We start from the raw sequence: 22,782 nt of genomic DNA on the forward strand, positions 1-22,782 counted from the left end.
GGACACTAAAAGGAGTTATTTCAATCAAGGTATAAAATTCTTGCCAGTAGTTCCCAAGTTTAATGGAACTGGAAGCTCTATGACACTAGAGTAATTCTCACAAGGAAAAGGATCAACTTCGCTCTTTTATTAGATATGTGACAGTGAAATCTATTGCACATGAACCTATAGTTAGTAGTACAGGTCTGACAAAGTTCAAGAAATTAGGATTAGCAGGAACAATAGTGCACATAAAACACTAGAAGTGAAAAAAAATTAAGTAAAGTTCAAAAAATAAAGTAATATTTAAAGAATGAAAACATAATAAACAAGATAAGTGCAATTATGTAGAAAAAGAGTATTTAGCAGAGACACAGATGACTGTGTAAAATTAAAAAGGAAAAGGTACACCTGACAAATCACAATGATAGACAACTGACATATAGGTGTATTTTTAGTCCATCAGTATCAAACTTCTAAAGTTGACTTGAGGTAAGTTGCAGTGTTTATGAGCTCCATCTGAAAGAGGATGAAGTCTATAGCGCAATAAACAGCATTATTTTTTTGTTTGTACAGGTGCCCATGGTAGGGGCTTATAAATGCACTAGAAGCTAAAACAGAAGTGTATGTATTCTTGCTAATCAAAAAGAATGTTTCTTCAGACTTATAAAACTCTTTAAATACATTGACATAAGTACCTTGTCAAAGGACATGTCCAATATATGATTAATATCTTTGTAAATAAAGAAATAAAACAAAATACTTATCAGACTTGTTTATTTAACTAATTGATTTCCTGAGTAGAGAATCTATTAAGTCTTCTGCATACAGAATGCGAAAGAACAGTAAAACAGTGCAATTTTAAATTACATCTTCAAAAGCTCTATTAGTAGAGTAATTAAGAAACAAAATTTACATTTAAAAAGAGAGCAAGGTTTGAATCTACTGAATCAAATATGTCAAAGAAAAATGTATATTCATCCGACAATCCCAGCCCTCTTAAACTACAGGTCTCACCCACAATGCCTCCATAAGACTATTTTATAGGAAAAATTAGGATTGTATAATATTCAGCATATATCTAAAGTACAGTGAATTTATTTCTTAACCAACACCAGAATTCAAAGTTCATACTTCAGATATCCATTAATAAAGGGAAAACTCAATGACAGCAAGTTAACATTGTATCTGCTGGTATTCTAGTATTACCATGCATACTAAAAGGATTGCTGCCAATTTTTCAATTATGCTAGTTTGATACTGAATTTATATTGTATTATAAACTACAGTTACATCTGAATAATGCCATTAAAATAACTTTAAAAGAAAAATAGCAAGCATGAAGTCTCTCTCTTTTTAATTTAGGAGTCATATCACCTTTGAAAAGAAAAAGTGACATAAAACATTATAATCTGTACTTTCATTGCTCAGTGAAAGAAAACTCAGATTACCCAGAAACGTTTAAAAGATGTTCTTCAGAACACTTTCTTGAACAGATTACAATGTCTTATTAAATATTGAAAATCGAACAATATTTTTGCATAGGTTCATTAGATAGTACATTATTCTTCCAAAGATCACAAGATAATGAGTTGTTAGGTCTTTAAGAGTATCCCTATTTCTGTTTCATAATATTTAACTAATTTTGGATGGAGGTTTTTTTGTATAGACTTGAAAAAAGTATATAGGAATTCATCAATGCCTAGTAAAAATAACAATATTCTCACAGTATTAATTTAAATGGTGACATAAAAAGGCATTATTGAATGACACAGTCAAGTTAAAACTAGAACACAAATATTTCACAATAATCTGTTAACTTCCATTACAAACTAAATTTGGGATTCAATAGGTATATAAGAACAATACCTAAATTGACATATCTATGCATATGGAATGCGTTTACAAATAAATTATTTTCCTTATGTTAGCATTTTTCATATCTCCAGTTATTTTTTTTTATATAATGTAGAATTTCATGTGGAGATGGTAAATAAGATGGAAAAATAAAAAAGTAATCAAATATAACCAAATTTTGTTAAAATAAAGCTTAAACAGATTGCATAAAATTCCCCAAATTCTACCACCTAGGGTTTGACTACTGGATTATAAAAAGAATTTAACTAGCTCTATAGGAACATTCTGCCTATTTAGTATTTATACTTCAAAAGTAAATAAGCACTGCTCATATGGCAAGATTTGAAAGGAAAATTTCCCAAAATATGGTGAAAGAAAATATCTTTCGGTGACTTTAATAAAAGTATATTTTAATGCAAAAAAGGAAAAATGGAAAATTGCACTCACTAATTTATTTAAAACTTCATAAGCAAGGATGCAAACAATCTCTGGACTACGATTAGATATGTGCTTGAACGTTTTACTAGACACTAATTGGCAGAATATCACTGTTACAGACTTTCAATTTTCCCTTAAAGTTAATGGTTTCAGGGGCTGGGCAGTAGCGCAGCAGGATATGTGCGCCATAAGGATCCGGGTTCGATAGCCCAGCTCCCCACCTACAGGGGGGTCGCTTTACAAGCAGTGAAGCAGGTCTGCAGGTGTCTATCCTTCTCTCCCCCTTTCTGTCTTCCCCTCCTCTCTTGATTTCTTTCTGTCCTATCCAACCACAACAACTGCTATAACAACAGTAACACTAATAATAACAACCACAACAAGGGCAACAAAAATGGGAAAAATAGCCTCCAGGAGCAGTGGATTCATAGTGCTGGCACCTGGAGGCAAAAAAACAGGAAAAAAAAAGTTAATGGTTTCTATAACAATTGCCCTCTTTAATGTAGATTATGCTCTCTTGATATCGCATACAAGCTAGATAAAGCTTAAGTTTATTAATAGGCCATTAAAATCACTAACATGACCTTGTTCTTATCCACTTTAACTCATTAATTTAGATACTGCAACTCTCAATCTCCTTGCTCTTTTAAGTAGATGAGGGATTCTGTTATTATGTTTCTTCTTAATACTTTTTTTAAAATTTTATTTATTTTCCCTTTTTGTTGCCCTTGTTGTTTATCTTTTTAATACTTTTAAGTGATAGAATAATTTATGTGCTGCTTATGAATGTTATTTGAATTTGAAAGAAACTTTCAAATATGTTCCCAGGATGTCATTATAAAATATATTTTGTACTTTTGTAGTTTCTTCAAAAGTAAAACAAGACTGAAAGGTTTTTTAAAAAAATGATAATATATTATTATTACAAAAGCAGAACCCAAACCTTCCTAATTTTTTTTTTTTGCTTTATAAAATATATAAGGACTTCTAAAACAAATAAATTTACTAAGCCATACTTTCTTCTATCATGCTAATTTTACCTTCAAATTAAGGTGGAGTACAAGGAAGTAGGAGAGTGCCAGAGTTTCTTTCTGGGTTTAACTGTCGGGAGGATAAGGTACAAACATATGGGAACAACAAGGAGAGCTCCAGGGATGATGGCACCAGGCTGTTACCTCTCTCTATCTCTCCCTCCCCCCACCCCACTCCAAAAGACATAAAAAAAAGTCAATCAGTGGGAGGTGGCTCAGTGGTAAAGCACATGAGTGAGATGCTAGGTTTCATCTCCATCACTGTGTAAAAAACTCTCTAACATAAATAAATATAACTGAAAAATCAGGAATTGAAGGTGTTCTTCCAAATTAGAAAAAAAAAAAACAATTTAGAAGCAACAACCTAAAAAGACAAAATATTTATCTAAACAGTCCAGTGTGAGAATATTTTAAAGTAATTTTAAATTGCTTGTAGTATAGTACATTTTTGCTTTCATCTTTTTTTTTTTTTAACTGGGTACCTAGTACTAGTTTTAAAGTTAAAAAAAATCTGACGACTGTGCAGAACACAATTTTTTTCATACAATGGTCAGAAATATGAATATTTTCTCATACAATGGTCAGAAATATAATTTTTCTCACTATGAGTCAATAAATTCTTCATTTACATTATTAAAGAAAATTCTACAATGTTGGAAAAACATTGAACAAAATCTGAACTTTTATACAGTTAGGAGTTTTTTAAAATTTTTTTTCAAGTATCTATTCCATTTTGTTGCCCTTGTTGTTTTATTGTTGTAGTTATTATTGTTGTTGTTATTGATGTCTTCATTGTTGGGTAGGACAGAGAGAAGTAGAGAGAAGAAGGGATGTCTTCATTGTTGGGTAGGACAGAGAGAAATAGAGAGAAGGGAAGACAGACTGGGGGGGGGAGAAAGACACCTGCAGACTTGCTTCACTGCCTGTGAAGAGACTCCTCTGCAGGTGGGGAGCTGGGGGTTGGAACTGGGAACCTTATGCTGGTTCTTGCGCTTTGCGCCACATGTGCTTAACCCACTGCGCTACCGCTTGACTCCCCAGTTAGGAGTTGTTAACCTTATATTATGTACAATAACTAGCCAGTTCACTATGATAGAGATGTGAATAATTTTAAAAAATAACATGATAGTTAATTTAAAAAAATGTGAAATCTACCTAGAACAAAAAAATTCAAGGATGACTCATCAAGTCCTTTAGTAAACAACTCTGAAGAACAAAGACAGTACTTAGTCATAATCAAAACTTCTAAAATATCACTAGTTTGTTATAGAACTAAAAGTTATGTCTAGATGGAAAAGGAAAATTGACCCTTAGTTTACAAAGTTAAATTGATACCAAAATTCTCATGATAACCAAATTCTCATGAGAAAATTATCAACACATACATGTAAACTATTAAGTTGATTTTTAATTTTAATTTCCATAGACTACTAACTTAGTGATTGAATCTCTTAATACTGTATGATTCTTATGTAATGATTTTTCTTTACACCTTTAAGAGAATGTATAGAAAACTGATTTCTGATAGCTTTTGGTTTATATGTAGCATTTTAGGCTATTCTTACTGCAAATTACTTTTTAAAAAAAAAAAATCAATGAATGATTTTTGATAACTTTAAGAATATTTCAAAACTTTGCAGTAATAATGAGCAGAATCTTAACAAAAGATACAATATTAATCATAACAGAAAGTAATGTACATGTATTATATGTAGTGAAATAATTTTTTAAAATTTAATGCCCTAATTTGAGTAAATAATTATTCTGAAGTTTCTAACAATTCTGATGCATCTGTACACCCATTTATTTTTATTGCATGATTTATTTATTTGCAAAGAATTACTTTGATATTGCTACAGAAAATGTTTTCTTATGATTCTGTGCATTCTAATTATCTTAAAGCATGCTGAAATTCCACTGTTGAATAAGAGTTAATGTTCATGGATACCAAGTTTAATACTTGCAGGAGCTAAGAGAAATCTAACTCTACATTACATGTGGTGACAAGTGTATAGATTTTTCTTCAGTGACTTACTATGTATTTATATCCACATTTTAATCTTTTAAAAAATGGAGAGGGAAAAACTATACTAAGTAATAACTTCTCTTTATCAAAAATATGTTTCTAAAGTTAATGAACTATTCATCTAAATAAGGGATGATCTTTTCTTCAATAATGGTGCACATGACCTCAAAATATTTGTTATATTAATTTATGCAAAATTATGAAGCACTAATAATCATTTGATTATTTACAAAAAGAACCAGAAATTTATTTATCAATAAATTTCAAGCACTCTATAGAGAATTTTCAAGTTGATTGCAGAAAAGTAAACAGGCAAAAATAAAAAAATAAAAAAAAAAAACACAATAAGCCACAGACCACAAGTGAACAGAAGAATATGGAAGGATTGCCGTGGATCTAAACAGAATCCTTACATGGGCAAATTTGATGAATTTATTGTTTAAAACCATTGCAAAAGCAACCAGAGAGTAATCAAATAATTCGGGGTGAAAGTTAGGAAGGACAAATGTGCTCATCAGTGGTGGTCATCCTGGAGCAGAAAATTGAAGTTCAAACGAAGGAGATGGAGGAGGAGGGGGTGGAGGGGAAGTAGACTTAAATATTTTTACCACCAAAACTAAATTAAGATGGATTAATAAATAAAAAGAAAAGGCTTGGCAGTGGCGCACACAAGTGAGAGCACATCTTACTATGTGCAAGGAACCAGATTCAAGTCCCCAATCCTCGATCTGCAGAGGAAAAGGTCTGTAAGCGGAGAAGCAGTACTGCAGGTCTCTCTCTCTCTCTCTGCTCTTAAATTCTTTTTGTCTCTCTCGAATAAGTAAATAAACATTTTTAAAAGAACACTAAAAAAAATTTTTTTTAATGAAAACAGCCATTATATGAAAGCCAGAAGGGCAAAAATAAAGTTTATCCAAGGGCAAAAGAAATAGTAGTATTTTAGATATTGATAGTATTTTAGTCTTTAAGGGAAAAAGCAGATAAACTTTAGAAAATAATAAGATATAATCTTTCAATTAAACATAAATAACCATTAAGTAATAATATACTATAATATATTAAATGGCAAATTATCAAGAAAATTATTTTATTCTAGAATAGCACAGTTGAAAATAAAGATTAACAGTCTAAAACATGAATACTACTACTAGGTATTTGGTTTTTATTATTTATCTTTGGGGACTGAGAGTGACATAAAGGACATGCCAGAAAGAAACTGAAAAAGAACAAAACTAAAACTAAATTAAAAACAGATAAAAAAAAAAACCTGTATGTTGGGTTATCAGGAATGCCACGATGTATTTTCTATGCAAAAATATGTAATGACTTCTGAAACCCAATGTTTATATAATTATGTAACTGACTACGTAACATATTTTCTTAGTGTATCTTGAAATGTTAGGAAAATAACAGCATATTAAACTTCTAATGGCAAGTTAAAAAAAACTATCTACAAATTTAAAAAAGAAAAATTTAAAACTTTATGAAACAAATTTTAATATGCCTGTCCTGCCTTTGCGTACAGTTGAGAATATTTCTCTAAATATAGCCACATAAATCCCATATAAGATGATCTCCATTAGATCAATATATGCTAACTTACATCATCAAAATTACCACACAGTTTTGAGATAACATATGACAATAAATTAAACAGTTACTAAACAGATATTATAGTGCATCTATAAATACACATATGTAAATATATATGTAGTCAATGCAGTATGCATTCATATATAATTTAAAGTGTTTTTATAGTTCTGTTTGTAACTAAGAGAATAAAAATATATATGTATCCAGCAGAAGTTTAAAACTGACAGCTGCTGGGAATAATCTAGTCAAATTTAAGGTAACATGCTACAAAAGAACATAATATGCATAAAATCCATCTTCTACATACAAACTTTGGGCAAGCATATCAATAAGAGCATCTATTTTCCAAAGCATAATATAATAAATAGCATTATACAAGAAAAATGTCTCCAGTGCATTTATTTTTACTGTAGTTTAGTTATAATTATTAAAGTCTTACTTCAGGCGTAGCCAGTTTTGAGCAAATGTGAAATATTTTCCACTTGTAAACTGTGCAACTATAACTAATCTTTTAGAGTTATATGTTTTCTTCAAAATAGCTTATGCCTTTGTAGAGAATTTGGATCACATACCCACGTTTCTGTTTGAATGGGCCTGATGTTGCTCAATAGAACCTCTTCATAGTTTCCGTAATCAATAAACTTAACAACTGCTGTCATACCTGAAGAATGGAGAGCTTCAATTTCTGCTCGATAAAACTGAGGAGATAAAAGGGAATTTCATTTTATTTTTTTCCAAGCCTTTTTTTTAATTTGTAACTAAGCGTGGTTTACAAAATTATAAGATTACAGGATATAATTCCATATCACACCCACCAACAAAATGATAAAAAAGAATTTAAAAATATGACCACATAGTTCACAAAGGGCATTATTTGATTTAAAATGCAATTACTAAATGTTATAATTTTTGAAATCTAGAGTCTTTTCTAAATTATTCTTTTATAAAGAAAACTGAAGGGCTAGGCAGTGGTACAACTGGTTAAGTGCATACACTACAGTGCGCAAAGACCCAGGTTCAAGCCCCTGGTCCCCACCTGAAGGGGGAGGAAGAACTTCATGAGTGAAGCAGGGCTGCAGGTATGTCTCTCTCTTCCCATCTCTATCTCCCCTCCCCTCTCAATTTCTTTGTTTCTATCAAATAATAAATAAATAAGTAAATGACAAAGTATCTTACATGTACACCATAATTACCTGATGTATGCATATACTGCAAAATGACTGTCAGTTTAATGTCAAATATCTGAGCGGTGGTGCACCTGGTTAAGCACACACTGTAAGTGCAAGGACCTGCACAAGAATATGAGTTTGAGCCCCCCCCCCACTCCTCACCTGCAGGGGGCTCACTTCACAAGCAGTGAAACATTTCTGCAAGTGTCTTTCTCCCTTTCCATCTCACCCTCCTCTCTCTGTCCTATCCAATTTAAAAAAAAAAAAAGGAAAAAATGGCCACCAGAAGCAGTGGATTCATAGTATAGGCAAAGAGCTCCAGTGATAACCCTGGAGGCAAAAATAATAATTAGTTAATTACTGTAATGAGAATTTTTCAAATCTACTCTTAGCAGCCTTAAAACCACAGTATTTTTCTTAAAGAAAATACTACTTTAAAGTTTACTCTGGATATTCATATATTGACTAGTAAATGAAAATTTCTCTGATTTATCTGAGTTATGCCATGCACTGAGTAGTTAAGTAAAATTTTAGAACAGATCTAAAAGGACTGGTAGAGAAGAATATCTACATATTAATGGGTATCAAAAAGAAAACTGTATTACTTTTTGGTGTTAGCTACTGAAACCCTTGAATGTAAAATGATTCTCTCATACCAATTGGAATATAGAATTATGGTGTAGTTTCTATAGCAAATAAATGACAAAAACTATCAAAGATTTCAGGCTCAGGGGGAAAAAAAAACTAGTATAGCCCCAGGCCCTTTGGAATGTAACTAAAATATGCCTACTAGCTATCTACAAAATGGAGGACCCCCCAACACTTCATCTGCACTATTCTAACCTTTAATTTACAATTTGTTTAGCTTTGTATGTTAACTCTCTTTTCAGCCACCAGGTTCCAGATGCTAGCAGGATGCCAACCAGACTTCCCTGGACAGACAACCCCACCAATATGTCCTGGAGCTCCGCTTCCCCACTGTCCTGCCCCACTAGGGAAAGAGAGAGGCAGGCTGGGAGCATAGATCGACCTGTCAATGCCCATGTTCAGTGGTGAAGCAATTGCAGAAGCCAGACCTTCCACCTTCTGCATCCCACAATGACCTTGGGGTCCATACTCCCCAGGGGCTAAAGAATAGGAAAGCTATCAGAGGAAGGGATGGGATACGAAGTTCTGGTGGTGGGAATTGTGTAGAGTTGTACCCCTCTTATCCTGTGGTTTTGTCAATGTTTCCTTTTTATAAATAAATAAATAAATAAATAAATAAATAAATAGCTATCAAAGAGGAATGTCCATTGCTGCTGTCATCAGAGACAACTGGATTGTGGAGAATGTAGAATAAGGAGTAAGCAATTGCTGCAATTAGGATTGTGATACCGTAAGAACAAATACCTTTACCAGTTTACCCAGTGTTATTTAGCTGCTCTGAAAACTGATGTATATTAACAATTTATATGCAATCTATTCATATAAAAATCAACACTGCTTAACTTTATTCTTCAAGGTAATCGGTCCAGTTGACTGGAATACTCTTCTATTATAGGTAAACCAATTTTGGTTTAAGACCCAACTTAAAAGATCTGAATTTTGTTTAGTGAACATGAAATGGAAATGAAAAGCTTTTTAAAGGAGTGTTTTCTTCAAGTGAGGGTAACTGGGCTCTCTATTACAACATCACCATATTCTTTTTTTTAACATTATCATATTCTAACAGTCTTTTATTATGGACATCATATTCAGAACATTGTAAAGATGCCAAGCCATATGCTCCACATTCTTCTAAAAAAAAATAATTACCCTGGATAAAGTACACGTATAAGTCAGCTTTTACTAACAGGCATTTTGCTAAAAAGGTTAAGCTAATCCATGGCCTTTTCTTTCATATTTGAATTCTTGATATACAATCATGTTCACTTCTCTTCTTTTACTTCTCATCCTCATACTGTGTGGTCTATAAATTTTTGTAAGTATTTCTTTCTTTTTTTCCTTTTTTGTTTGTTTTTCAGTGATTGAGGCATTTTATTGGACCTTGGGTGATTTTTTTGTGGGGTTCATCCCTTCTCGTTTTGTGGGGTGCTGCCAAGTGAGACTTTCTTATTTCCAGTCCCTGTAAAGGGGAGAACAGGCAGGACAAAACTGCCTAGGGCCTTCTACAGAAAGTGCCATTTTTGACAGTATTTCTAAACCTCTACATCAATTGTAAACTTCCGTAATAATTATGTCAGTCCAAATTAAGTTCAGCAGCAGCGATTTATGATATAGTGAGCAAAAACAAGCCAGTTGGACATTCTTTATGGAACTTAGAGTTTAAAAAAAGACAAATGGTAGTAAAATAACTTTTATATAATGTGGAAAGCATTGTAACCTAAGTGTGGTAATACAATACTTAAAGTAGACACGTTTGCAAAGCACTTCTTGGAACAGATAACAACTGTGTCAGGCTAGAAAATCTCTGCAGGTGAAGATTTAGTCAACTGAAGAACTGAGGAGTTTGTTTCATGGAAAATTGCAGAGACATAAAATATGAACATGAGTGCAGGAAAGAAGTAATTTAAAGTAAATTGTGGTATAATATGAGATGGGCCAATCTATACGAAATTACACAGGACTAAATGGTAAGAACCATCTGATAGAGGCGTTGTATGCATGTTGTTTAGATTTTAACTAGAAAGAATGATATGGTCTAAAACAGGGATCACAGTAGTGGCAATTTTCATGATGTTTAAGAAGAGTATGATCAAGGCAAGGTTAGTAATTTGGAAGCTGATACAGTATTATAGTTAAGAAAACAGTATTATAGCCAGAAAACTGAATTATGGCAGTCTATAGAAAAAGGAGGACTGGGAGTCGGGTGGTAGCACAGCGGGTTAAGCGCAGGTGGCACCAAGCGCATGTATCCTGGTTCGAGCCCCCGGCTCCCCACCTGCATGTGAGTCACTTCACAGGCGGTGAATTAAGTCTGCAGGTCTCTATGTTTCTCTACCCGTCTCTGTCTTCCCCTTCTCTCCCCACTTCTCTCTGTCATATCCAACATCAGCGACATCAACAACAATAATAACTACAACAATAAAAAAAATAAGGGCAACAAAAGGGAATAAATAAATATTTAAAAAAAAAGAATAAAGAAAAAGGAGGGCTGTCCAATTTCTTCCTGTGGAAATGAAACTTGAGAGAATATAAAATATTATGGGGGGTCGGGCGGTGGCGCAGTGGGTTAAGCGCATGTGGCGCAAAGCGCAGAGACTGGCGTAAGGATTCCGGTTCGAGCCCCAGGCTCCCCACCTGCAGGGGAGTCGCTTTAAAAGCAGTGAAACAGGCCTGCAGGTGTCTATCTTTCTCTCCCCCTCTCCGTCTTCCCCTCCTCTCTCCATTTCTCTCTGTCCTATCCAACAATGAACAATATCAACAATGGCAATAATAATAACCACAACGAGGCTACAACAACAAGGGCAACAAAAAGAGGGGAAAAATGGCCTCCAGGAGCGGTGGATTCATGGTGCAGGCACCGAGCCCAGCAATAACCCTGGAGGAAAAAAATAAATAAATAAAATAATAAATAAATAAATAAATATATTATGAGAATTCTTTTAAATGATAGCTCATACTATCCCTCAAATATTCCCACAATGCTAGTACCTTATCCTAAATCAAAACTTGACCCTGGTCTCTGGCTGGAAAATTAGAAATTTAATCTCTTTATAAATTTGTATTTGTGATTAACAGTGGTTTACAAGATCATAAGATTGCAGTGTATATAGTTCCATGCCACACCCACCACCAAAGTTCTGTATCCTCACCCTCCCACCTTCCAAAGATAACCACTGTAATTCTCACAAATCTTTGAAACAAGAAACTAATCTTAACACAACATTTAAAAACTATCTCTAAGATCAGGTGGTTTCAGAAGATAATTAAAGCCATTTCATTTGAAGGATTATTATTGTTTACCTTATATTCTTAATGGTATAATCTATGAAGAGCTAACTCACAGTCTTTCGCTCTTAAATAACAGTATATATCCAGTTAAAATTGAAGCAGTTACCTTGAAAGATCCTTGAATGATTCAAGAATATTCAAAAAGCTCAAAAACACTTTGGGTATCCCTGGGTGCTGTGACTTTAGAAGTTTTGTCATTATTTTAAATATTTCCAGCAAAAGCAACAGATGAAATTACCAATTTTTTTGAGGCAATTATAGTTAAAAGTAAGGTTTTATTGACAATCTCATCAGGTATTTGAAGGTACCAGGGTACTTTGGATAGAACAGTTAGAACTATCTTATATATTTCAAAAGCCTGACAGCAGCCATTCAATTACAGTTTATTGAATACTCAATATTCACTCAAGAATTTGTTTGCTAAGTCTAATATCTAAATATCTTTAGTTGTGTTATTATTCTGTTTCTAGTCATTCATATTTTGTTTTTTAAATGATGCCCCCCGATTTTCTGCAGAATGCCTATATACTACAGATGAAATACTGAAGAGGTTCTACTAAAGAGCACTATATTTTCTTCTAGCAGACATAGTTCACAAATACAGCCCTGATTTTGTAGAGGCTTGTTTTTAGGCTTTTTCATGGCTTCTTGGTATTAGTTGGCGGATATACAATTCTTACAGAATTTCAAATAAAATCTTGAATTGTTTACCAAACATTTCAAACATTACTAGATTTGGAATATAATCACTTATTTCCTCCATTCGTCAAGACCAATACCTCAGATGATTGGTAAGTCAGTGTAATTTTACTATAGAGAAAAACAATTATTAATAGTTCATTTGATGATAAATGAAATTACTAAACATCACATAATCACTTCTATAATACTCTTTGGTTAAGTAAGCTAAAATCAAACTAAATCTCGCCAGATCTATAGAATTTTTTAAGCATTCATAAAAATATTACATACTTTGCTTTTCTAATTTTATGTGTATAAATTTGTTCAAATATTATAATTTCATATATAGAACTAAACTCAATAGTCCCAAAAACTCTCTGAAGTCTTATAAGAATGTCACATTTAGTGATATTGGCATATAACTTTATAGTATACATACCTTGTTGTCTTCCCAATAAAGTGCAAAACATTCATCTCCAGGTTTCCACAGTTTTGCATACTCCATAGGAATAGATGATTCTAGTACTTTTTCTGGCTTAATTGGCCCAGATCTTCTTTTGGGTCCACTATTGTAAAATATTTTATCATCATAGGATGTAGTTGTGATGGGAACAGTTGGTTTAATAGGTCCTACTCGCCTTCCTTTCAGTATCATTTCTGACTCTCCATTTGGAACTCCAATGAAACTGTTAGTTCGGACAGGATTCTGGTAATCAGTATTTACATTAAAATGCTTTTCAACTTTTACACCACTGAAAGCTTCATTACTTACTGTTCGTGGTTTCCTGTCATAAAACTGGTCAGGATTTACAATTTGGTTTTCTTTTTTCCCACGTTTTTGATTATAATAATCCACAGATTCTGGAGGAAGTGGACTTTCCTTTGCTTCTGCATAGTAGGGAACTTTGCCTGATTTGTTCTGCATAGAGTTATCCCTTTTTCTAAAAGCACCGTCACTGTGCTGAGAACTTGAAGGATATGAAGTATCTTTAGTTCTATCATATCTAGAATATGGTCTATCACATTTAATTCTCTCTTCAGTCCAAACTTCAGGTGAAGCAGTATTCAATCTTTCAGAACCTCGGTTTCTAGGTAATCCACTGCTTTCTAAAACTGATTTGGAAGTTTGCACATCTCTTTGAAAACGCGGAGGTTTTTCATTTCGCGGCTGCCTAGTATCATTTCGTGGAAAATGCTTTGGTTGATTATTATCTTTTACTCCATTTTGCTCAGTATTTGATAATCTGTTTTGTCCTTGATGAAGTTGCTGTGATTGTGATTTAGGTTCTGAAAAATAAATAATATACATATTAGCACACAGACTGCACAATTATCTTTAAAAGCCTAAAGTTATTATGCTAATAGAAAATTATTATTTTAACATCTTGCATACCTTATTCTCTTAATCTTCTCTACTTCTTTAGAGCTCTATATTTCTAATGTAATGTCCCTAATTAGTCATATTAATAAGTGATTTGTCTTTGTCATCAAATAACTGTTTTCCTCTAGTACAGCTATCTATGTATGTTATTCTGGCCATTTATTTCAGAAGACATTCATAAAATAGAACTGCAAGTTACACATATACAGTCCTTGTTCACTTCATTTTCTGAATCCTACGCCAGTTTAGAAGTACATACCTATCACAGTCATTCAAGGATTAGTCTCTGTACAGCCTTAGAATCTTTCTGGATCTTAAATTGATAAGTATTGGGATTAAAAATATATGACTTCTAGGGCTGGTCAAACAGTTTACTTGTATAGTGTGTTGCTTTACCATGTATTCAAAGGTTTGAATGAGGATTCCAACAACTCAAGCTGCTAAAAGAGTTTCTGAATAATAACTGTCAATATCAATTATTCTCTGTACTTATTTGTGGCAATACACTAAGTAGCACTATTCACTATTAATATATGTAATAAACTCAAAAAACAGAATAGAAATAATTTCCTGTTAATCCAAAAGCACTATCTAAAAACTTAGAGCAATACTGCACTTAAAAAATAAACAAAATCAGGGGCTGGGTGGTAGCACAGTGGGTTGAGCGCACGTGGCGCAGAGCACAAGGGCCGGCATAAGGATCCCAGTTCGAGCCCCCGGCTCCCCACCTGCAAGGGAGTCACTTCACAGGCAGTAAAGCAGGTCTGCAGGTGTCTATCTTTCTCTCCCCTTCTGTCTCCCCTCTCTCCATTTCTCTCTGTCCTATCCAACAACGACATGAACAACAATAATAATAACCACAATAAGGCTAAAACAACAAGGGCAACAAAAGGGGAAAAATAGGCTCTAGGAGCAGTGGATTCATGGTGCAGGCACCGAGCCCCAGCAATAACCCTGAAGGCAAATAAATAAATAAACAAACAAAGAAAATGGTAAGAAAGGAATCAGACCTATAAGCAATAAAAAGTTATGGATGGGTAGGAACAGATGATGGCAAGTAGAGGTTAGTAGTTACACATCCTATTATACCAAGAGTTGATGGCCACCAACTTAGTAAACATTCATCCCTGTGTCCCCCATTAATTGCAATCAGTTGCATGGGAGAATGAAGAGTGATGATGTTTGGCACAATTGGATGTAAATGTACACAAGAATCGAAGAATGGGTGAAATTTTCCATAGAGAACATTTCAGAAGAACACACAGCCTAACATATACATATTTTCTGCCTTTTTGACCTGGTTTGCTGCCTTTCAACTCAAGCTATTTCCATTGTATATTTCCTTCCTACGATCAATTCTCTTGAGCCAACAAAATTAAATCTGGAAATTCATAAGTCAAACTAACTGAACTGAAACTTGATTAAAATAAAGAGAGCAGAGAGTCTACCAGGTAGGGTGCGTGCCATGCCATGCCATGCCCATGGCCCAGGTTCAAGCCTTGGGACAAAGTAGGACACATAGAAGCAGACATACATGTTGTAAACATCCGACTGAAAGAGTCACGTGGCAACAAATGAGGGCAACTAGTACTAAAAGCATCAGAGAAGCAACAGGAATAAAGAAAATAGGAACTTCAGTTTTACAACCATATATAACCGCATTTGCTAACAAGTGAAAGAAGATCCAAAATCTCTTTAATAAGAATACAGACCAAGTAAATTAAGCTTTTGATTTCAGTATCTGAGGCCTTGAGTCAAGAACTCAACTAAGCTGTCCCTGAAATCCTAATAATAAATTTTAATGATAAATTTTAAACTATGATAATAAATTTTAATTTATTTAAGTCACTGATTTTTGTGGTAATTTGTTATACAGCAAAAGAAAGCCAATATATCATAAAAATACTGCTCTTATGTCTATTAAGTCTCATTTACATTAAGAAAAAGAAAATCAAAAGGCCTGAAAGAAAAGAATGAAGAATATTCAGGTTTACAACTGAAGATTATAACTCTAGCCTATGGTACTCAATCCATTCGATAATGAATAATTGTTAGTTGTTTATATGCATATTTGTCCTCAGATTGAGACAGATGCAGATAGAGCCTCTAAATATAGTACATGTATAATAAGTATTTGACACTGTTCATTCAAAAATGAAATCTGAAACTTTCCATTTGCTATATAAGTATTGTATTTCTGAGTTTTAGTTTTATTCAGACAGAAAATTCAAAGTATATTGTCCTAATTTTTTAGAATTATACTTTGAAAACATATTTACCAAATTCTATACTTAAAATGATATCCATTTAACACGTTTCTTTTAACAAGTTAATCACTAAAATATGTTATAAAATACCTAATATTGTAGGTTAATATTCATTCACTGTCTGAATATGTTCATACATTACATATGAAATGTATATTTTACAATGAAAATATACAATAACCTGTTCTCTAATAAAACAATCTGTTCATGCTAAGTCTTTTATCTAATAAACTTGGAGAAATCATCTTGGTGATCTCATATAGTTATATAGCAAAATAAGCCTTCACTTAGCATTTTCAGAATGCAGAAATGAATTTTTTTGTTTTTGTTATATTTTATTTTGTTTTGGTCAAACATGAAATTGGTAATTAAAACTATAAACACCTGAGGTAGAGGAAAATATTGTTGTTTACTATGATGTTTTTTATAATTGCAAATAAAAGTTTTTTTTTGTTTTGTTTTTCTTTTCTCATTCTGTTGGGAAGTTAATGACTTATAGTACTATTACTAGCACATGGATACAACTTTTCATCTCCCCATGATAGGTGTCTGTACAACACTCTCACCTTCAATTTAGGTCCTTTTCATCCATCATACACCAGGACTCCCAACACCCTCTCTATCTCCTACTTTCTGGGCCTCCCACAGGGTTCTGTTTCAGTGCAATATGCCACATCCAATCTAAGTTTGATTTTGTGTTTTTCCCATTATGTCCCTGTTTTCTTAAGTTCTACCTTAGGTAAGATCATCTGGCATTCATCTTTTAAAAAGAAATCTACTTTAAGTTAGCTTACCTTCCACATTCAGTGTCCCCATTTTAGACTCCAAGAAATCAAATAATGTACTTGGTGCAGATGGCCTTGCACTTCCCAGGTCTTCCTCATCTTCAGATCTTATTCGCCCCCTGCCTTTTCCTTTACCTTAAAAAGAAGAAAAACATGATACATTCAAGTTTTGATCAAGATATTGCAAAGGAGATGAAAGAGAAGGACCAGTACCAATTGATCTCACTCATGGGTGAGCTTAAAGAAAAAAAGTTAAGGGAAAATGTAAGGTGAAACCTGGGTTGGGCATAGTGTTTTACATCAAAGCAAAAGACTCAAGGAAAGGAGCGAATGGGATGGGATAAAGAGTCACTGGGGTCCTGGTGCATGATGAGGGGAAACAGTGTAGGTTGGGGGAGTGAGTGCCACCTAGGCAACTATCATGCGGAGATGAGAGGTTGAGCCTGTGTGTCAATGACTATACTGTAAACCATGAATACCTCAATAAAATATTTAAAAAAGAAAAGACAAATCAACAAACTAAAGCAGGACATATATAACTTATAGGGAAAAACAGACAAAGTTCATAAAGGTCCATACACTACTATGTAAAAGTAAAGACAAAGAAAAGCTAATGAAAGCCACTAGGGAAGAAATATTGACACACAAAGGCAGAACCATCATGCTACCTTCATATTTCTCACCACAAACACTAGAAACAAGAGAATAGAATGACATATTAACTGTACTAAAGGATAAAGATTTCCCAACCGTGAATACTATACCCTGTCAAATGATCTTTCAAGTATGGAAGAGAAAATAAAACCTTCCCAAACATTTAGAAAATGAAACAATTCAACACCACCAATAGTGCCTTGCAAGATTTATACTGAGGGAGCTGAGTAGTGGTGCACCCAGTTAAGTGCGCATATTACCATACATAAGGACCTGGGTTCAAGCTTCTGCTCCCCACCTATAGATGGGCACTTTACGAGTAGTGAAGCAGATCTACAGGTGTCTTTCTCCCTTCCACTCTATCTCCCCTGCCCTCTCAATTTCTGTCTTATCAAGTATAGAAGAAAGAAAGAAAATAAAAGGAAAACAGGGCTGCTGGGAGCAGTGGATTTATAATGCCAGCACTGAGCCCCAGTGATAAGTCTGGTGGCATTACAAAAAAAAAAGAATTACTGAATTACTGAAAGGAGTCCTACACAATTAGTAGTAAACAAACTCCAATTTTAAATGAATTGATCAATGGTAGAATAGAATTGGAAACACAAACAGCAGCAACACAACAAAAGAAGCAAAGATATCAGGAAAGTGAGAACAAAATGGACAAAGCAATATGAACAATTCTGGGGAATCAAGGCCAAATACTAGAATAGAAACTCTAAAATCCTAATCTTTGCCTCACTTTGGTTGGAACTTGAAGGAAAAGTATTGGGTGGGACCAGTCAGGATGAGAGAGAGGACTGCTCATTGGTCACACTCAGAAGGACAATACAGGGTGAAACTTGGACTGGGGATGGGGAACTGCACCAAAGCAAGGAACTCTGGGGAAAGAGTGGAGGAGGGGGAAGGGGGGGGCTCCTAGATTCAGGCTGAGAGTATTTTGCAGACACCCATGCAGAGTTGGGAAAGGAAGTCCCCATGTTGACAGCTGTGCGATAAACCATTAACCTCTTGATAAAATGGGAAGAAAAGAACTCACCAATATATTTTTCTCTTTTTTAAAGATTTTTTTAATATTTATTATTCATTCCCTTTTGTTGCCCTTGTTGTTTTATTGTTGTAGTTATTGTTGTTGTTATTGATATCATTGTTGTTGGATAGGACAGAGAGAAATGGAGAGAGGAGGGGAAGACAGAGGGGGGAGAGAAAGATAGACACCTGCAGACCTGCTCCACCACTTGCAAAGCAACCAACCCCTCTGTAGGTGGAGAGCAGGGGCTTGAACCAGGATCTTATACCAGTCCTTGCACTTTGCATCACCTGAGCTTAACCTGCTGCCCTACTGCTAGACTCCCAATATATAGTTTTCTATTACTCATAATAACCCAACTAAAAATTATTAGGTCTACCTTATATGAAGATTAAGACAATGACACAAGAGAAATCTGCATAAGTCTATGGTTCCAAAATCAGTGTTACTTCCACTTACCACAATGTGCATGGTGTTACAGCTTACAAAGTAACAAATCCAACTTTTGTCAACAATACACACTCTCTGTGAAACAGACAATACTACTTGGCACACTGCTTAATAAATTATACCTAATAAATTATACCTCTCAGAGGTGGACCTGTAAGAGGTTTCTGTTTATTGCTGTTAAGTAGCACATTCAATGCCGCTTCTAAATTGTTGCCATTATCCATAAGAGCTTGCCTTGATGCTTCCTTACTGAAGCCCATTTCTGTTATGTGCTTCAGAGCTTTTTCATCAACCTGCATGAAATGGAAAGTATGCTATTAGCTGACAAATAAAGAAAGCATAGGTTTTATACATTGCTTTAAACTGAATTTTTATCTCATGATTATAGAAAAACTATTGTGTAGCATTTATCTGGGCTTTTTCTTAATAATTTACCCATTTATTATTGGGTAGAGACAGAAATTGGGAAGAAAAGGGAAGATAGAAAGGGAGAAACAAGATACGTGCAGCACTACTGCACAACTCACAAAGTTAACATCCTGCAGGAGAGGGCCAGGGGCTTGAACCTGGGTCTTTGTACATTGTAATATGTGTACTGGTGCATCACCACCTGATTCGACCCCCTAACTCACTTATTCTATGTATAAAAAGGCAAAGAAAAATCTCATATAAGTGGGACTGTGCTTTGAGCACTCTCTGATTTCACATGTATGAAACAAAAATGAAAATTGTATACTACATAAGAATCGGGTTTTTGAAAATAATATTGACAGTGAATACTACTTAATGAAAAGATTTCAAGGTTGATAGTTGTAAGCCTTAGGGAAAAAAACTGTAATGCAGTAATTTTGCTTTTTTCAATATTTTGTTGTTGTTGTTCTTTTCAGTATTCTGATGTATATTCATTATACATACTATCTGTGGTGCTTTGACACTCTGTAGTTCAAAGAGGAAAATTTTACTTTGCAAATATCAGATTCCAAAGTTTTATTTAAAAAAATCTGAACATGAATAGAATTTAAGAACTGTTTAAGTTATAAAATATATTACATGAAAAAAAATTATTCACATGTAAAGTTTATAAAGCTAAGACTTAATTAACATAGGCCTTAAAACAGTATACATTGTGGGAGTCAGGCGGTAGCACAGTGGGTTAAGCATAGGTGGCACAAAGCATAAGGATCCCAGTTTGAGCCCCTGGCTCCCCACCTGCAGGGGAGTCACTTCACAAGCAGTAAAGCAGGTCTGCAGGTGTCTTTCTCTCCCCCTCTCTGTCTTCCCCTCCTCTCTCCATTTCTCTGTATCCTATCCAACAATGATGATATAACAACAATAATAACTACAACAATGAAACAATAAGGGCAACAAAAGGGAATAAATATTAAAAAAACAGAATATGTTGTATATACTTACTCTGATCTTTATGTATTCATTGATAAAAACAAAGTACAAATCTTGAATGTACCTTTCCAAATACAGACTATTTATATTAGTTACTGTCAACAGATCAGAATTGCTATATAAGATACACTATATCTCTCTGCTGTCAATATACTAAAGTAAATGTAATGAGAGCTGCTCATCAAAACTGTGATTCACCCTTGTCATTAAAAACCTAATGTAGGGGCCAGATGGTGGCACATTGGGTAGGGCATACATGTTACCATACAGAAGGACCTGGTTCAAGCTCCTAGACCCCACTTGTTGGAAATAGTGAGGGAAACTCCACTCTTCCTCCCTCTAGCTTTCTATTTCTCTATATTCTATCAAAAGAAAGGAAGGAAGGGGGAGGATCAAGGGAGGATGGAAGGAAAGGATGGAGGGAGGAAGAGAGGAAGGGAGGAAGGGATTAAGGAAGGAAGGAAGATAGGAAAAGAAAAAAAAAAAAGAGTATCTTACAAACACCTATCATGAAGAGAGGAAAGGTTGTACCTGTGACAAGAACAATACTGTAAACCATTAATGTTCAATAAAAGGAAAAGAAATTGTATTGATGTGTTAGCATCTGTACTATAAATCATTATCCCTACAAAAATGATCTGAAAAAAATAACAACCTTTTTTCCCCCAGGGTTATCACTGGGGCTCAGTACCAGCATAGTCATCACCGCCCAGCTATCATCCACATTGGTCTCCAGCTCCCACTGATTCTGTGCTCGGACAAACTAAGATAAAACTTTCGGAAAGCAAACTGGCGTCTGTTCAGTGATCTTACCAACACATCTATTCCTGCAATTCCAATTAACTCTATTCCCCTCTGAAGATTCCTACAGGCGCTTCTGCCAAGCCATCTTCAAAGCAGCTTCCCAAGCTATTCCTCGTGGGAGACGTGCTAACTATACGCCTGGTCTTGATGCTGAATGCGAGCAACTACTAAAGCAGTATGATGAGTCGGGCGACCCAGATGTGGCCGACCACCTCATTGCCTCCCTGGATGCAGCACGCCAAGCCCACTGGCAACAACTCACGGAAAGTCTGAACTTCACCCACTCAAGTAGGAAAGCCTGGAAGCTTCTTCATAGTCTGGGTGCCGGTAGCCAACCCTCTCCTGTCTCCCGTCCTCCCGTATCTCCAAACTCAGTGGCCAGTCACCTAACTCAAGTTGGACGTGCTAAGATCGACCCAGTCTGGAAAAGAGAAATTTCCCATGAGTGGTCATCCCACTTCCGTTTATCTTGTCCATCTCCAAAACTCTCTCCCTTTACACTGTCTGAACTGGAAGACGCTTTGAAGAGGGTTAAACTGGGAACGGCTGCTGGCTATAATAACACCACCCCAGAACTCATTCTTAACTTGGGCCCCGTGGCAAAGAAGTGGCTCACTACATTCCTGTCCCACATCTTGGAATCCGAATCTATGCCCAAAATTTGGCATCGTGCGAAGATAATAGCAGTTTTGAAACCAAAGAAAGACCCAACACTGGGTCTTTAGCCGCCAGCTATAGACCAATTTCTCTCCTCTCTGTGTGTTACAAACTCCTTGAGAGGCTGCTTCTGTCACGTATTTCTCCTCTTACAGAGAAATTCCTATCACCCGGCCAAGCTGGTTTCCGCCCAGGAAGATCTACCTTCGAACAAGTCCTGGCCCTCTCAACTTACAATGAAAATGGATTCCAGAAGAATTTAAAGACGGGTGCTGTCTTTGTTGATCTCACAGCAGCCTATGACACGGTCTGGCACCTTGGTCTCCTAGTCAAGATCTCAAGATGCCTGCCTCCATGGGTGGCCAACACTATATCGTTTCTTCTCCAAAACAGAAGATTCCGGGTGCATCTGGGTGACAAGTCTAGCAGATGGAGACTTGTCTCAAGTGGCCTCCCCCAGGGCTCTGTTCTGGCTCCTACGCTATTTAATATTTACATCAATGACCTCCCAGAAACTTCTTCAAGGAAGTTCATCTACGCTGATGACATCTGCTGTGCAACTCAGGCATCCAAGTTCGACATCCTCGAGGAAACACTCACGAAAGACATGTCTCTGATATCTGATTACTGTAAAAAATGGCGACTAATC

General features: G+C 35.0%; 1 protein-coding gene across 4 annotated transcripts in view; it reads right to left on the reverse strand.

The window, feature by feature from the left end:
* TDRD3 (tudor domain containing 3) overlaps positions 1 to 22,782 on the reverse strand; it is a 133,419-nt gene that overhangs the window by 25,272 nt on the left and 85,365 nt on the right. For 3 of the 4 annotated variants that reach the window (XM_060191421.1, XM_060191422.1, XM_060191424.1), the window contains 4 exons: positions 19,408 to 19,564; positions 17,150 to 17,275; positions 13,147 to 13,994; positions 7,494 to 7,619 (listed from right to left, as the gene is read on the reverse strand). In XM_060191421.1, coding sequence (XP_060047404.1) covers positions 7,494 to 7,619; positions 13,147 to 13,994; positions 17,150 to 17,275; positions 19,408 to 19,564 — 1,257 coding nt within the window. Of the gene's footprint in view, positions 1 to 107; positions 2,712 to 7,493; positions 7,620 to 13,146; positions 13,995 to 17,149; positions 17,276 to 19,407; positions 19,565 to 22,782 lie in introns of those variants that run through there. The other variant, XM_060191423.1, reaches the window with a different exon arrangement.

The sequence above is a fragment of the Erinaceus europaeus genome, chromosome 5 (genome assembly GCF_950295315.1).
Source record: "Erinaceus europaeus chromosome 5, mEriEur2.1, whole genome shotgun sequence".
Lineage (NCBI taxonomy): Eukaryota > Metazoa > Chordata > Mammalia > Eulipotyphla > Erinaceidae > Erinaceus > Erinaceus europaeus.